The 17,690-nt window shown below is 47.7% G+C and overlaps 1 protein-coding gene across 3 annotated transcripts in view; it reads left to right on the top strand.

The window, feature by feature from the left end:
* Positions 1–17,690, top strand: part of CFAP65 (cilia and flagella associated protein 65) — a 47,799-nt gene that overhangs the window by 17,748 nt on the left and 12,361 nt on the right. For all 3 annotated transcript variants that reach the window (XM_078614682.1, XM_078614770.1, XM_078614848.1), the window contains 6 exons: positions 29–157; positions 1,081–1,257; positions 2,772–2,838; positions 4,249–4,359; positions 5,196–5,387; positions 6,586–6,747. In XM_078614682.1, coding sequence (XP_078470808.1) covers positions 29–157; positions 1,081–1,257; positions 2,772–2,838; positions 4,249–4,359; positions 5,196–5,387; positions 6,586–6,747 — 838 coding nt within the window. The remainder of the gene's footprint in view (positions 1–28; positions 158–1,080; positions 1,258–2,771; positions 2,839–4,248; positions 4,360–5,195; positions 5,388–6,585; positions 6,748–17,690) is intronic.

Raw genomic sequence — 17,690 nt, forward strand, 5'->3', positions numbered from 1 at the left:
GTGTGCACCGTGTTACATGTGTGTGCAGGCCGCGTGTTATCCTGCCCTGCTGCACCCCTCCTCCACTGCAGTTTGACCTGGGATCAGCCTCGGCTGGTGCGGAGCCCTCTGTCATACACTTGCTCCTGCAAAACCCTGGTCTGGTGGAGGCTCACTGGTCAGTGCTCACAATTTACCTGACTCAGCTAAGGTGTTCATTGCCTACAACACGATACGATATGTATGGGTTTATACAAATGCTTAAAACAATTCTATCATAAGACGCTGTTAAATAGGGAAGGGATATTAGGTGGACAGATTTAGTCGTGGGATGAGATGATCAGGAATTGTATGTAAACGTAAATTTCGCTCTACGCCGTTGCAGTTTCACAGCTTGTCTGAGTGTTATAAAATAGATGTTAATCACCTTTTAAATAAACATTGTTTATCTAGCAAGGTATTAGTTATATAAGCAGTGACAGTTGAATACATATAGGTGAGGTGTTTATTGCTTATGTGGAAATGTATGAACTAATTACAGTGCAGTATATTGTAAATTCCACTTGGCCAAGTGATGGTGTGGTAGGTTATTGAGTATTAACTCTCCATTTGGAGGTTGTGAGTTTAAATCCTGGGCAAGGGTTGACTCATTCCATTATCCCTTCAGGGTTTATGAGACTTTGTCGGAAGTCATCAGTCATTTCCCATGGAAGACTATGCCCAGATATAAGAATATGAAGTTTATTCTCTAGGCTCAGGACCACCATTCTACATGAGAACTGCTCAATGCTTGTTTGAGTATATGCATAAAACTACACGTGGCCTAACCCACCATATAATAGGGATCACAGTATCGGCTACAGAAACCTATATTTAAAATGTAAAAATCATTGAAGGATGCGTTACTTAAAGGAACAAAACTATGCGAATAATTTATATTCAGCTGAGTAAGGTATAGGTGAAGCATGCAAACATTTCAGCATTAACCACTGCAGAACTTATACAGTAATTTAAAAATAATGCTGTTTATGTCAAAGCAATAGTCTGGAACAATAAGCCTCTCAGTGTGGATTGACTCTTATTGCCTCTGTGTCCTGACAGGGCGGTGGTGTTCCCTAATGAGAATTCCCTGGAATTGGAGGTGTGGGCAGAGCACATGGACTTGGACGCCCGTGAACTCCGCATTGCACGTCTCCAGAGAGACCAGACATTCACTGTGTTCCCTCGAGGAGGCCAACTCCAGCCAGGGGCTAAGCAAATTGTCACAGTCACCTACAGGCACGTAACTACTCTTTTGCCACATGCCTCACACATGCACAAAGATCTCGTGTTTATATTTTAGACCATAGGAGCAAGTGCTTGTATTAAGCGCCTACTCATAATTTTCTGTCTATCATACCAACATAGACAATTGACGACACATTTTTGGGCACAGGCCTTTGCACGGTCAGTCACAGTCCTGAACTCGTCAGCTGTGGATGGCTCCTGTAACAAATGACACTGGAACAGTTGAGGCATCATCTTATCTTCACCACGGATGCAGTTCGTGTTCTAGGCCTGGTCTCAATAGACCCACATTTTTTAGGTTTATTTTGAAGCTGCCAACATCGGCGCGGAGGTGATTCAGGCATCCCTAGATTGCCCGTGGTTATTCTTATCCTGGTGGTAGCTGCTGATATTAGAAACTGCTGACGTTGCTTGCAGTTATGCGTTCTAGAGTTGGAGCCACATGTTCTCTATTGACAAAAGCTATGTAAACGTAGGTGTCCATGGTCTGGCATGACGTTCTGCATGACTAGCTACCATTCTTCTGATGTCCGGAGGAGCAATGCCAGCCAAGAGCAAATGCACCCCTACCAAAGCCGACAGTACAAAAGCGGATTTCCATGCCACACCTAATATATTTACCCACCAGCAACCACTTCATGACCTTCAACCAAGCATGTATTGGCAGGACCTTTGGTTCAGTGCATCGCTTGCTTGGTCAATCATAAACAATATTTTATATTTTTTCACAACGCCTGCTCATTCTCACTTGTATGCCAATGCACATGCACTTATGTGCACACACTAGCACCAGAGGGCAGCATTTCTCAACTAATACAACTTTTGAGCAAAACGTCATTCGCTGGTGGTGTGCAGCTGCAGTTAAAACACTCGTTCCAATAATACCAATACCTGCCATTCGCCACGAAGTGACGGTGACATCACTACGGCACCCGTGCCAGGCCAGGTGCATTTTGAGGCCACGTGAAGTGTTGAAGGCTCGCTGACAGGTCACAAAACAGACCGAGGTGCCATGGGTTGACTGATTTAGATGACTGGAAGATGCACCAGCTGTGCCCGCTAATGTGCCAACTTGCTGCATTTTAGCCGCCCAGCTCTCCGCTCGTTGTTGTGAGCATCGCTCCTCTGCCCTCCGTTGTTGTTGGAGGGCAACTGCCTCCAGCACTCTTTCCACACACAATTGGACTGTCATGTGCTCAAATTCCATTCTGGGGTCGACTTATTCCGTTGCCCCCTTTGGCATTGAAAGGATGTTTTGGAGTCAATGGTAATTGTTTAGGCAGACTGGTCCCTACGAGGGGGAAGTGGAATTTAAAACACTGACTTTGGGTAAACAGAGATAAGGGCTGCCTGATGCTCATTTCAGCTGCTTGATATTTGACTTTGACTTCACTATTCCTTGAGTAAGAGCTTCTGAGATAACTATGATTTCACCGATATGTTGACTTCGTTTTTTATTTTAATTAAAGAGCTATCTGCTTCCTCTTTAATGTGCAATTATTTAGGCATGAGTTTCCAGCATCAGACTGGCTGATGGTGGTGTTCAGGGTCACTCATGGCAGGAGCATACCTGTAAGTATTAATTCAACTCAATTGTTATTGTGGTCTCACCTGTTTTTTTCTGCACTACCACATTATGCTTCTTTGTGTTTTTGTCATATGCTTATATTTGTGAAAAATAACTTACGGTGAATTTATTTATAACTCTAAACTTGTATAGACTTATATATGAATACTCTTTGGTTCTTTCGGTAAAGCCACGTAGATAGAAAAATAATGTAAAAAATAATAAAAAATCACGACGTTTCGATCGCAACACAAGCGATTGTCTTCAGGTGAAAAAATACAGTAGGCAAACTGCTGAGGCAGGAGAAATATACTGCTGAGGCAGGAGAAATATAGCGGAAGAGCTGCTGCAACAGGAGGTTATATCGGTTTGAGATGGGTGCAACCCAAGGGTAAGTGGGCGGGGCTAGAGATTGAATTTGCATGTAAATGTAAGATCGGAGAGCCTGACATACCTCACGACTACGGTGCTGAAGAGGCGGCCATTGTACTGCTAGAGATTAGCATGTCAATCTGTTTTTTGCATGTAAATGTCTCAGCAGTTCACCTGCCGTATTTTTTCACCTGAAGACGATTGCTTGTGTTGCGATCGAAACGTCGTGATTTTTAAAATTATTTTTCTACCTACGTGACTTTACCGAAAGAACCAAAGAGTATGAATTCCTGTAGTCACGAAAGCTCTAAGTCATTATATATAAATTTTTATGTTTCTACCAAACACAAACATATAGTATGGTATATCTACACTTAAAACAAGTATTCCTGGCTATGGTATATGCATAGTGATTACGTTTTAATGTAGTGACAACCTTGACATTTTCTATATGACTAAGCTTGCTTAAGCAGTAGCATTTTATGATAAGTCAGGATAAATAGTCGTCATTTATATCTGAACTTAAATCCACATATTTTTACTTAGTTATGAAACGATAAAAATGGTAATACAACTGTATTTTGAATGGACCTTAAAAAAGAAAATAAAAATTTAAACTTGCAAATGACTTATCTAGCTGTAAGGAATGTAAATGTGGCTTGATCATGTGCTCTGGTTCTATATAGTAGTGTGCCAGGTGTTATGGTGCACAACTGTAATCCACTACTATTGAGGCAAGATTTGTAGCTCACATAGAGATCATCAAATTGATTGTTGACTATTTTGTATGGATTGTTGAGTATTTTTAATTTTGTCACATGCATTATGCATTAAGTTTCTCTGGGTGCTCCAGATTATTCCCACTAGATATTAGAGATTCATTAAGAAATTAACCAAACATTGCAATGCAGGACCCACACGAACACCTTTATTGAGATTCCATGATGCATTATTCGGCAAATAGTGTATTTGTACAATGTAATTCATTGGGAAATGTAAATGTATTCCGAACGATACTTAATTTGATACTGTGTGTACTGCAGCTCAATCTGGTGGGAGTGACAGTTCCTTCTGATCTACACTACATCCATTACCCATCCCACCAGCATACATTACTGCCTGTGGCTTTGAGATGCCAAACCCCACCCATACAGGTAAGCTCTAGTTACATGAGGGAGTGTGTTTATGGAACTCACTACATGTGCCTCACAGCAAAAAGGACCAGTGTCAGATTCTTTACTGAGGCATCTTTTTGTGTGGTGTTTATATGTTCTCCCCCTCTTTGGCATGGGTTTCCTCTGGGTTATCTGGTTTCCTCCCATCGTCAAAAACACATTGGTGTTGGCCAAACATGCTAATGCAGGACCCTCCTGGAAACGAGCTTTTGGAATCATTGTGACTTTCCCGGGTAAATAGTGGTAATTCGGGGCTCTGGACTAATGCAAGTGGCCAGTGATTTAACCGCTCCGCCTTGAATTTAATTATCAAGGAACCATGGCAAGAAAACCAAAGCTTGAGGCCCCGAGGGGATAGGTGTCTATGGCATCTCGTGCGAAACCCCATATGGCAGATTTGCCCCTTCTAGGAGCCTCCAGAAGTTTTGGACAATAAATGTCGCTAGTCACATGCAATGTCCGAACACTTGCTGGAGAGGCCAAGTTGCCATTCCTACTGCTTGTATCACTTGTTTTTGTATGTATGTGTGTGTGTCGTTTATGTGCGGAGCGGTAGCGTAGCGGTTAGCGTGCTGCGCGACGAACCCGGCGACTCGAGTTTGATTCCCGCTCATGGCCAACACCAGTGACGAGTATCTGTACCGGTCCATGGGCCTCCCCTAGGTGGACTTAGCTTAAAATGAGTACCTGGTGCATTGTGTAAACATCGGCAATGTTGGGACAAGTGCTAACAGCGCTTGCCCTAACAGCACTTTTCCCCAATGGTTTTTTAAGGCTATACGGGAGATATTTGTCTTTGTGTGTGTGTACGCCAGGTGTTTGACCTGTACAATGGTGGAGCGATGCCCGTGAGCTTCTTGGTGCAGCAGGACTCCCTGCGAGTGGTCTGTGACGAGAGCTACTCGCACAGCGTTCTGGAGTGTCTCACCCCCGAGGGGAACATCGCGCCTGGGGAAACTGCACACACCCTCTGGCTCTTCTGTCCCTTAGAGGCCAAAACATACACGGTGATCTTAACTGTAGTGCTACTCACACCCTTCACTGCTGTGTTGTAACTTGCTGCCATGACAGAAAACATTCAGAAGTCGTGCTGGGCAATTCCCATCATCTCTCACACAGAATCTTAATCTGATTATTGGAGTTGAATAACGTTTCGAATTTCATGAGTGTAATTGTGAGTATTTTTGGGGAAACTGCCAAATGGCATATTTAGCCATGATTCCAAGGAATGGTAGTCCACGAATGACCCGTGAAATTCATGTGGATTATTTGGACGAAGGAAATGCATGAATATACATTTACTTAATGACAATGTAGGAATCATTAATAGACACCCGGATGATTTTGTAATGAAGATTTTTGGAATTCCATTCCAATAAATGTATTTAATGTTTCAAAGATCCTTTAGCAAATCCACTTAGAAAACGATTGCTATTCCAACAGTTCCATAATCTCAGAGATTTATATCCGAGATATGTTAGCGTCGTTTTAAACAATTTCGAGTGAATGAAGATTTTAACATGAGAATTACCCATAGGAGAATCAACATATTTACAGGAATTTCCCTAGTATCATTTAAGAATGAAAAGTTCAATGTTAAAAAAGCAATAACAGCCAATGCCAATAATACCATGCACATACGTCTAACGCTGCCATCTGCCGTATATTTGCAACTGATGCTGTTAACACCAGACCTCCAAGGTCTGCTCTTAAAAGTATCCCACCATCTGGCTGAAGGTTTTCCTCTTGGTTATTGACCACTGCATGCTATTCCAATAGCACCTTATCCCTTACCTCCCCCTTTTCTGGTGCCCAACAGCATTGCATGCCTTAAAAACAGCTTTCAACTTTATCAGCTATGTCATTAATTAGCCTGTTTTTACTTAAAGACCATAGGTTTTATGGCAATGTGGCTAAAGAAGCCTGTTCAAGTAAGATATCTACTGAAGCAGTTATGTTAATTCATTTTATGGTGGTGGTTTCTGACACAAGGTGATGCACTGCTTGCTGTGATTACAAGACATTTCTTCTCTGATTACATTTTATAAATATCACAATCGGAATATGATAATCAACAAAACTTGCAAATCAGATTAATTACAAATAGTTTAAGAGCAATTACACCAAAGTGTTCTATATTATTTAGAGTAGAGGTCATACGCTCTCGCTCGGTCCTGATTGTGATGCGCCTGCCCCATCATGCAGGTGGATGTGCCAATACACGTCCTGCATGGAGAGTCATCACTGGTTACATTCCGCGGTGTGGGATTTGACGAGGAGCAGACGGACAACACTCACCTAAACTGGGTGAACTCGTTGACCCAGCTGCTACCATCTGCTGCACCCTTCCCACACTTACCCTTACAGGTCCGTACAATGGCCAGCACAGCAGCGGAGAGTGTAGAGAAGCACGGCAGATTACGGCTCAGCAGAGGATGAAATTGCCCCCAAGATTGTGGCATGATAGGGCATAGTACAGAAGTACCAAACTTGGAGTTTGTCGCTATTATTTTGTGAAAAATTCAGCCTAAGGCCTCCAAAAAGACTGCATCTGTAAGCCAACACCTTTTTACTCCCCGCTACTGGTCTGGCTTTAACTAGCGCTGAAGTTTGAAATTATTTTGATATTGGTTAAGGGGTTTAGAACCCCAGTTATAAAACTTGCTATATAAAGATGACCATAGTGAGGCTTGCAAGCTTTATAATCTTACACGGTGAAAATAGAACTAGCTCTAAACACTGCAAAGATTTGAACAATGTACAGCAAGCATTATTATCAGTATGGTACTTGCTGTATACATATTATAATATGTATTTCTATAAAATGCAGTGACAAAATGCCGTAGTACAACATGGTACATTGAAATATGGTACGGCTCAGTAAATAACAGCCGTTTATTCGTGCTGTCAGACACGGTGCATACTTTATACAATGAATGTGCTTCACGTGTTCCAGTTACTTTGTAATTTAACCCATTTATAATTCAACAGTACCATTAAATAGCTTGCAGTGAGACAAAAGGTTTCCTTTCAGTCGTGTTAAAGTAGTTATTGATTTTTGCTTTTATTTGTATGCTTAGCAATCCATTCCATGTAGCAATCTGTCATGGGTAGTGAATGCAACTCTTGTTGGCCGTATGCCTAGTAATCCCTTTTTGTAATTGCGAATGGAAAGCATCATTTGAAAATACACTATCCATTGATATTTTGTTCATTTCTTTCATTTAATGTGGTGAAACTGAATACTTTCAGGACTGGCACATGAAATGCATGTTGTGGAGGCTGCCTTGAAACATTTATCCTACTACTCTTAGAATTATCAATTCATTGGAACAGCGTTTAAGTTGGAAATTTCCTATCAACTTAAATGTAACTTGGCCAAGTAGCATTCCGATCAGATTTCTGAACTCACAATTGGAAGGTTGCAAGTTTGAAACCCATTGAGGGATCAAATCAGACGATCGTCCCATCGGGGCCAATAAGTGAGTAGGGGCCGTCCATAAATGACGCCACGCACCTGGGGGGGGGGGGGGGGGGGTCAGACATTTGTGACGATGTGTGACAAGGGGGGGGTGGTTGAGAAATGTGACGTCACATCAAAATGTGAAACTTTTAAATAAATATAGAATTGTGATAACAACACTAATTGTTATAACAATACTCCTTCAACATGATAGTGCAGCACCACATTAAATACACGCTACAATGACAATAGTTTAAAGCGATTTGAAGCATATATTATTTTCAAAATGGAAATATGGTTTTGGGGGGGGGGCAGAGCCTTGTGATGTCATTTTTGAGTGGGGGGGGGTCTGACTTTTTGTGACGCCGTGTGACGAGGAGGGGGGTCAAAAATCGTCCAAAATCGCGTGACGTCATTTATGGATGGCTCTGTACCACTTTGTGCAAATTCAACAGTTGTTGTCCCTTTAAGAGCTATGCCTCCACCATAGCAATTAGGAATGTCCTCAATTAGTTTAGGACCACAAAAGGAGATGAATGCTACAGGATATAGAACAGCTAGTTTGAGTAGGAGTCCTCTAAAATTGACTTCATATTCAATTCAGAGGATAGTACAGGTTTGACGTTATTTCATATGGTTAACCAGTGTGATCACCAGTGGTAATATGTTAATGCCGAAATTATTTAGCCATTTTGCGGCTGCCGGGGAAGTGTTGGTGATGTTTGTGCCATTGCCCTTGAATGGTCTAAGAGGGCAGTGTCGGACAATGTGGTCCATAGTTTGTCTTTGGTGTTCACAGTTGTAACGTGAATTCTCTGTCATTTTCCACCGATGTAGGTGGCCCCATCTTCCATGACATATATAACTCGGTTTATTTCTATGGTTGTCACTTTTGATGCTGGCTTTATAAGTGTTGAGCTTCAACATTTTACCAGAAAAAATATGAATTCCTCAGTATGTCAGAGCCATAGGCAATAATATTGAATTCTACAAATCCTAACTGTGTCTTAGTCTGGTGATCTGTGTACTATTTCATAATTTGGTTTATTATATATGCGCCCTGAGAACGATTGTCTAAGAGTGCTTTATACATGTAAATTGTGAAATAAATTATTATATTTCACAAGTGTATGTGGGCAGTAATCACGTATATCCGTCTCCTCGCTTTTTAATAGACTATTAATATGAAACTATAATGAAAATAAAACCATGACAATTGTATGTGTCAGACATTGTGGTGTTATGGGAGTTGTAATGTGTTTCAGTCATTTGACTTTCTGGCAACAGACAAAACCTATTTAATTTCTTCTTGATTGATTCCCACCTAGTATTGGAGCAATATATTTGTTCGCGATAGGTATTGTGTCAATACATCACAATATTAATCGCAATTGAATTTTGAGATTGCTTGCGTTCCTGAACACATCATAGCCCAATACAGCAAGTCATTTGTCCATAGACTACATACATGTGTGACGTATTCATAATCACCGTTTTTGGGTTTAGATCGCGTTATTTATAAATGTGTCGTAACCCTCCAACACCCGACACGGCCAATCAGTAAAAAAGTGTCACGTTGACAAAAGACAAATAGTTCACTGCTTTAGCCCACCGGTGTGTTGAAGCGTGAAACCACAACATTTACAATTTGAGTACGCCGTTTCGCTCGCTGGTAATTGCGATTTGCGATTTAAAGGTTTTTATTAACTTCTCAGCGGGTACAAGGAAAACCAAAGAGAGTACTGAAAACCATTCTTTCCCGGGCGCCCTGGTTGGCCCCTTCGAGTCTCCGTCACATCCGCGGGCGCCATCCACATACAATGCAACAAAAAAAGCTCACCGCCATAACGCACACCGCCCCGTTCCCCTTATTCACATTCATCACCACCATTCACCCATGCGCTTCTCCATCACATCGCCTTCCCCCGATCGAACACATACATTCCTCGCCCACACGACTTAGCAGGCCGGCTAAAATGTGCATGGCCATCTTTCGCTATCCCTTCCCTATACCCGCCCGTCCCCTCGCTACCCCACCCCGGGTAGGGGCCACTTCCACTTCACACCTGCGGCCTTGTATCCCAGCCTTACCCGGTCTACTTCCATCACCCTTTCTAGCAACCTCCTCGCCCAGTAGCACACCTCCAACGGTGATATAGGGGACCCATCCAACTCTTTTCTGCGAGCCCCCCACAAGGCCTCCTTTGTCGCGCCTATTATGGCCCACGTTCGATCTTTGTCATCTCCCCGCACCTCCTTTAAGACTCCCCACATAATGTCCCGACTTATCACCTGCGATGGGTAAAACCAGGACAACAGCGGACTGCTCAGTCTCCACACCTCCTGTGCGAAGGGACACTTCACCATGACGTGCACCGCGTCCTCATCTGTGTTGCAGCCCCTCGGACATTTGGGCGAGCGTGCCATTCGGCGAGAAAACATGAAGCCCCTCGTCTCCAATCTATCCCACACCGCCAACCAGGACAGATCTCTCTGTTCTTTTGTGAGCGCCATTGATGAAGTGTTCCTCCACACTTGACGGTACATAGTCCTCTTCGCACCCATCACCCCCTCGCAGGCCTCCCCTTCGTTTACTTTGGCCAATACCTCCTTGGAGTTCCACGGTCCCCCTCTCTGACTCAAATTGTACTCTTTTATGTAGTCACCCACCGCCGCATTCAGCCATCCTTGTGGCCAGGCCAAGGGCGTGCCCGCCGGTAATTGTGTCATCCCAAGCCCCCTCAGGAGCCACATCAGGCGATACCTTAAATAACAAGTGGCCTTCCCCCGGGGCTCTTCGGAAAAGAATAACCTCAAAGTGTTGCAGACAAAAATTGAGGACAGCACACGTGCAATATTTGGGGCACCCTTCCCCCCGTTCTCGACGCGCTTACACATCACCACCCTCTTTACTCTATCCATCCCGCCTCCCCAAATGAATTGAAACAACAGCGATTCCAGGATTCTTACCTCCCTCCTACCTGGCGGGTACACATATGCGAGGTAGTTGAGTGTTGGTAAAACCACCACCCTCACTACCAGAATCCTCCCTTCCATCGTGAGCCGTCTTCCGGCCCACTTGCCTAACTGTCCCTTTACCTGCTTTATCCTCCCGTCCCAGTTTCGTTCCGCCGACCTCTCTCGGCAAAAGGACACTCCCAGGACCTTGACTTCCTCCGTCTTTATCCCCAACTCAGGCGGCCGGCCCTCAAATAGTCTCGGGTCCCCAAAGGCCATCAATTCGCTCTTCCTCGCGTTCACCTTCAAGCCGGAGGCCAGGCCGAAGCGGTTCGTCTCCTTCATGGCCCCCCACACTGATGCCACGTCCCTACAGAGCACGACTACGTCGTCCATATATAGCGCCACCTTCCCCTGTTCCTTATTCCCGGGGATGGTCACTCCCTTAATTTCCTCATTGTTTCTCATTGCCTGTGCAAGGGGTTCCATACACATTACAAATAGAACCGCGGACATCGGGCACCTCTGTCTCACCCCTGACTCTACTGGAATTGTCCTCGAGAGCTCCCCATTTATCAGTAGTCTGGTCTTGAGCCCTTGGTAAAGACGCCTCACCCAATCGACCAAGGGTCCCCTCACTCCTATTTTTTCCAACACTGCGAACATATACTCATGCGAGAGGCGGTCGAAAGCTTTCTCAAGATCCAGGCTAAGAAGCCCTAGGGGGCATCCCCTCTCTCCTTCTACCTCTATTGCCTCCCTTAATAAAATCAGGGAGTCCGAAATCCTTCTTCCTGGCACCGCACACGTCTGGTCGGGTTCGACTACTCCCTCCACCACCTTCCCCAGGCGCGTCGCAGCTATTTTTGCCATAATCTTGTAATCCGAGTTCAGGAGCGTAACTGGACGCCAGTTTCCCAACTCTCTCCGGTCCCCCTTCTTATACATCAGTGTGATGAGCCCCTCACACATTTCTTCTGGCATCAGTCCGCCCTCCAGCATTTCCCTATACATCTGCAGCATGTCCCCTTTCATTAAATCCCAGAATGTAATATAGAATTCTGCTGGAATTCCATCCAGTCCTGGCGTCCTATTCTTATTCTGCCTCCTCACTGCCTCCTCCACTTCCTCCATCTGGATCCTCCCTCCCAGTACCTCTGGGTTCTTAACCTCATGTCTTAGCTCCCCAAGTAGTGCCTCCCTTATTCCCTTATCCGTTCCCTTCCTCCCATACAACTCCCCATAGTACTCCTCCGCTATCTCTATCATACCCTCTGTCGTTGCCTGCCTGCCTCTGACCGGACTCACCAATTCCCTAAGTGTGTTGTCTCCTGCCTTGCATTTCTTAAAGAAGAAACTCGTACATTTCTCTCCCTGTTCCGTTGCCCTGATCCTTTCCCTGTATGCCATTTGTTTGACTCTTTTCTCCAATACCGAGGATAACCTTCCCTTCATTCTCCGTATATCCTCACTCACTGGGAATCCCAGCTCAAGTAACCTGTGCTTCTTCTCGATTCTAGCGTTCCACAGCTGCAGTTCCCTGTTTACACTCCTCCTTCTACTATGTGTCTGGAAGAGGGCCTTTATCCGGCCCTTTACCATGCTCCACCACTCCACCCTCGTGGCAAAGCATTCCTGCAGGGTCGTCCAGTCTTCGTACTTCCTTACAAAGTCTTCCACGACCCTTCTGTCTTCCAACAGGCTTACATTCATTTTCCAGGTTCCGTTCCCCATCTTCAGGCCACCTGGAATACCGAGCTTTGCCTTCACCAAATTGTGATCTGACAAGGGGAAGGGTTCCAGGTCTGCTCCATCCACCTTCACATTGGCAGACACAAAGATGAAATCTATTCGTGATTGCGTTCTGCCGCCCTTATCCGACCACGTGTATCCCGGTCTCACCGGGTGTACCTCTCTGAAGGTGTCAGTCATTTTAAAATCCTCTATCAGCTCCTTCAACTTCCTAGAGGAAGGGTCAAGCCTCCTCCCAGCCACCGATAATAGGTCTGCCAGGCACAACGGGCAGTTAAAATCACCCCCCATTATGACTTGCCTTCTCGTCACGAGTAGGGTCGCTACATTATTCCATAGGTCCACTCTTTCTGTGCACGTCGTGGGGGCGTACACATTTATTAGTCTCAGGTCTGCCTCTCCATACGACACGTCCACATAATGGAGGCGGCCTGGGATCACCTCTTGGGACCCGACTATCTGTATACCCCTCCTGCCTAGGAGGGTAACCACCCCCGTGCATCGATTTTCATTACTCCCGGACCAAAAGTAGTAGCCATCCCAGCTCTCCAACAGCTTCTCCCGGCCCAGGGTGTATGGTAGGTGGCATTCCTGGAGGAAGACCACCTCCCACTTAGTAGCCTGTAGCAGTTGTATTATTGCTCCTCTTCTCCCCTTTCCCTTCAAGCTCCTCACATTTACGGACGCCACGGATAGTTCCATGTTGGGATGCGTCTCAGTCCGAAGCGGCCTTCTCCGCTCGCCCTCCATAACCGTCTTCATTCGCCAGTTCCCGCAATTTCATTTTGCCCCTTGTTCTCAAGGGTTTCCCCCTGCGCCGGCTCTCCACCCTTTCCTCCATCCCCTCCCTCGAGGCCTCTGTGTCCGGCGAGGAGTCCGAGGATTCCGTGCTGCCTGAAGGGGCACCTCTTTTTGGGGCTCTCCGTATCCTCCTTTTCCTTCCAATTGGTCCCTCCCATGTCTCGCTACCGCCTTCCTCCTGCTGTCGTTCCCCTTTTTCTTCATCCTCCTCCACCGCCTCCGCCCAGTCTTCCACGGTCGTCTCGGAGATGCTGCCCATGCCGTCGCTCCCCTCCCCCGCCAGCCCCTCTTCCTGCTCGCTCGATGTCAATTCTGCTCTTTTTGCATGCCTCTCCCCTTCTCCCCCTCCGTCCGTTGCTGGTGGCTGCTGCTCAGCCACTTCCCCACGTCCATCCCTCACCAGTTCCTTATCCGGGTCCAGTTTGGTCCCACCCCCTTCCTCATCCCTCGCTCCTCCTACCCTATACGCCCTAACCTTGTTGGCGTACGACTCCGGGCAATTTTTGTACAGATGTTCTCGGCTACCACAGAGGTTACATTGTGCCGGAACACTGCATTCTTCTACCTCGTGGTCGAGTGCCTTGCATCTATAGCAGACCTTTGTCTTGCACACTGCGGCCAGGTGACCGCTGCCCCCACACCTCCTACACAGTTTAGGTTGTCCGGCATACACAACATATCCCCGGTTGCCACCTATGTTCAGGGCACTCGGGATGTGTCTCAAGGTCCCTCCCTCTGTTTTCAGCCGCACCCTGTCTTGCCCCTGTCCATATCCCCACCGAGTCCCTCACCTTTTTACAGCCCGTCAGTACCGAGCAGTGCTGTCTTAGCCAGACCTCCACGTCGTGGTCATGTAGGGCTTCATTGTATAGGAAAATAGTCACCACCTTCGTGTCCAGCTCTGATAACAGTTGTAGCTTCATTGATATCAATGGCTTCTCCTCCGCCTTTTCCTCGAAGCGGGTCATAAATCTTTGTAGCAGGGGGCTTGAGTTGAAGCTTACATCAAACGCCCTCCCTCCCGGCAGAGTTATCAAACAGTACAAGTCTGTCGGCTCTATTTGTAGCAAGTCCATCATTATTGACCGTACAAAGGTTGCTCGGTCGATGGTCACTTCTTCCGCTACCTCGTCCTTCATCATTACTCTGACGCAATTATGTCGTTTGACATGAGGTGGTGTCAGACTCACCCCTGCCCCGCCTCGCCATTTCCCATCTCGTTCCCGGGGCCTCCCAGCTCCCACCGGTCCAGCGTCCACTGTCGCGTTCTCCCTCCGGGCCTCCCCCTGCCCCAGGGTTGCTGGCGTCTCCCTGGCTTCGTTCCACATCCTCCGCTCGGGGGCTCCCGCCTCTCTCCTCGTCGGCTCCTCTCCCTTCCTCGCCCGCTGCCGCCAGGCGTCCTCCTCCACTCGCCTCGAGGTCGACGCTCGCGCCTCGTCCCTCTCCTCTGCGGGTCTCCCTCCTCCAGGCCGTCTCATCGCACCATCCTCCGCCTCTTGGCCCACCACCCCAGAGCCCTTGGTCGTCATGGCCCCGAGGGCCTGCAAGGCTGCCACTGGCCAGTCAGCCAGGGAGCCGAGACTAGGCTCGACACCAGCAGAGACACGGTAGAGACGAACCAGCCGCGGTCGCGATTTAAGGTTTTTATTTCCTTTCAAGCAGGAGCAGGCCTCTGCTTTGTACAGCCAAAAGGACCGGAAAAACCACACAAACGTAACGGGAACAGGGGATCCCCTTCACTGCCGACGCACCGAGCTACGCCGCGTTCAAGTTCCCCTCTTTTACACCCTTCACTCAAAAAAAACAAAAAATTCACCGTCGCAAAAAAAAAAGGGGGGGGGGGGGTGCGTTCATCCACTCATTCTCGAAAGGGGGGGGGGGGGTCGTTTCGAATTAGCCCATCCCGCACTTGGGCAGCGGCCACCGCCACTTCGCGCCCGTGGCTGCTCCGCCCGCTGTCGCCCGCTCCACCTCCACCACCCTCTCCAACAGCCCCCTGGCCAGTCGGCACACCTCGGGAGGCGACATATAGGCGCCCTTAATCAGTTTCTGGCGCGCCATCCACAGGGCCTCTTTTACGGCACCTATGACGGCCCATGCCTGAGCCCAGACCCCACCCGCTCTCTGCCTGAACATCCCCCAAATCATATTAGGCGCTGTGGCCTTTACGGGGCAAAAATGGGACAGCAGGGGTCGGCTTAACTCCCACACCTCCTGGGCAAATGGGCACTGTACGAGGGCATGAGCAGCGCTCTCTCCCAGGCCGCAGCCTCTCGGGCAATCAGGTGAGCGGGCCAATCTGCGGGAGCACATAAATAGTCTGCACTCCAGCCTGTCCCATGCGGCCAGCCAGGATAAGTCCCGCTGCCTTTTGGTCAGGGCTGCCGATGCTACGTTTTCCCAAATTTGTCGTGCCCGGGTACCCCGAGCACCCGGCACCTCTGTGCAGACCTCCTTTTTCGACATTTCCGCCAGGACTTCCCTGGGAACCCACGACCCCCGCGTCCGGTCCGGCTCATACTTCGCGATGTATTCATTTACCGTGGTGCACAACCACCCCTGAGGCCAAGCCAGGGGGGTGCTGCGCGGCAACGACGCCATGCTTAGCCGTCTCAGGAGCCACGCCAGTCTATACCGAACATAATATGAGGCTTTCACCTGGAGCCCATTGGAGAAATATAGTCGCAGCGTATTACAAACAAAAATCGTGTTAAGGATGCACACGACATTCGGGGCCCCCCTCCCACCGTTCTCAGCACGTTTGTACATTGTTTCTCTCTTCACTCGGTCCATCCCTCCCCCCCAGATGAACTTGAAAAACAGGCGCTCCAACCTTTTTGCCATTTGCGCCCCTGGCGGGAACACGTAAGCCAGGTAGATGAGTACCGGGAGGATTTCCACCCTCAAAACTAACACTCTACCTTCCATTGAGAGGCGCCTGTCTGCCCAACCAGCCAGCCTGCCTCTCACCATGCACTCTTTTCCCCGCCAATTCTTAGTCGCCGAGTCCTCCCTATAGAACGTGACTCCTAAGATTTTGATACCCTCACCCTGGACCGTTATACCTGGCGGGCGGCCCTCAAATAACCTGGGGTCACCGAATATCAGCAGCTCACTTTTGCTTACATTCACCTTTAATCCTGAGGCCAAAAATAATCTATCCGCAAGTCTTAGGGCCTCCCATACTGAAGCAACATTCCCACAGAAAATGACAACATCGTCCATATACGTTGCAATTTTTGCTGGTTCCGCACACCCTGGCATGCTCACCCCTCTAATCAGCCGACTTCCCCTGACAGCCTGGGAAAAAGGCTCCACGCACATTATGAATAACACCGGCGACATCGGGCACCCCTGCCGCACACCGGACCCAATTGGAAACCCTTCCGAGAGGACTCCATTTATTAGCAGGCTACCTGTGAGCTTATGATATAGCTTCCCTATCCAGTCTATAAGCTGTTTCCCCACCCCCATTTGCCTCAAAACCGCGAACAAATAATCGTGCGAGATGCTATCAAATGCCTTCTCCTGATCCAAACTGAGTAGACCCAATGAATTACCCCTCTCCACAGTGGTTTCCACCACCTCCCTCAACAGAACGAGGGTATCGGATATCCGCCTGCCCGGAACCGCACACTTCTGGTCCGACCCCACCACCTCCCCCACCACCTTCCCCAGGCGCGCCGCGATAACTTTGGCCAGGATTTTATAATCGGTGTTCAGCAGGGTGATCGGGCGCCAGCTCCCGAGGTCGCTGCGCTCCCCCTTCCCCTTGTATATAAGGGTTATGACCCCTCTAGTCATTGAATCTGGCACAGGGCCTTCCTCCGTAATTTCCTTATACATCTGCCACATGTCGTCCCTGAGGGTACTCCAAAACGTAACATAGAATTCGGCCGGTATCCCATCTAAACCTGGTGCACTGTGCCGACGTAATCCCCCCACCACCTCATCCAATTCTGCCCTCTGGATATGCTTGTTTATCTCCTCTGGAGCCTCAATAACCCTATCTACCCCCCCTAGCAGTGTGCTCCGCGCCCCCTCATCTGACGGCCTGCTCCTGTACAATTCCTTGTAGTAACCCCTGGCGGCCTCCGTTATCCCCTCTGTGTTCTTGAGTCTACCTAACCTGGGACAAACCAATTCTCGGATTGTGTTGTCCGCTTTCCTGCACTTCTTAAAGAAAAAACGCGTGCAACGCTCACCCTCCTCGACCGCCTTCACCCGAGCCCTGAATGCAAGTTGCGCGGCCTGCTTCTCCCACACCGCAGAGATCCTATCTTTTAGTTGCTTTATTTCTCCCATGACGGGGAATCCCAGTTCCATCAGTTTATAT

Source organism: Lampetra planeri, chromosome 1 (genome assembly GCF_965212315.1).
Source record: "Lampetra planeri chromosome 1, kcLamPlan1.2.h2, whole genome shotgun sequence".
Taxonomy (NCBI): Eukaryota; Metazoa; Chordata; class Hyperoartia; order Petromyzontiformes; family Petromyzontidae; genus Lampetra; species Lampetra planeri.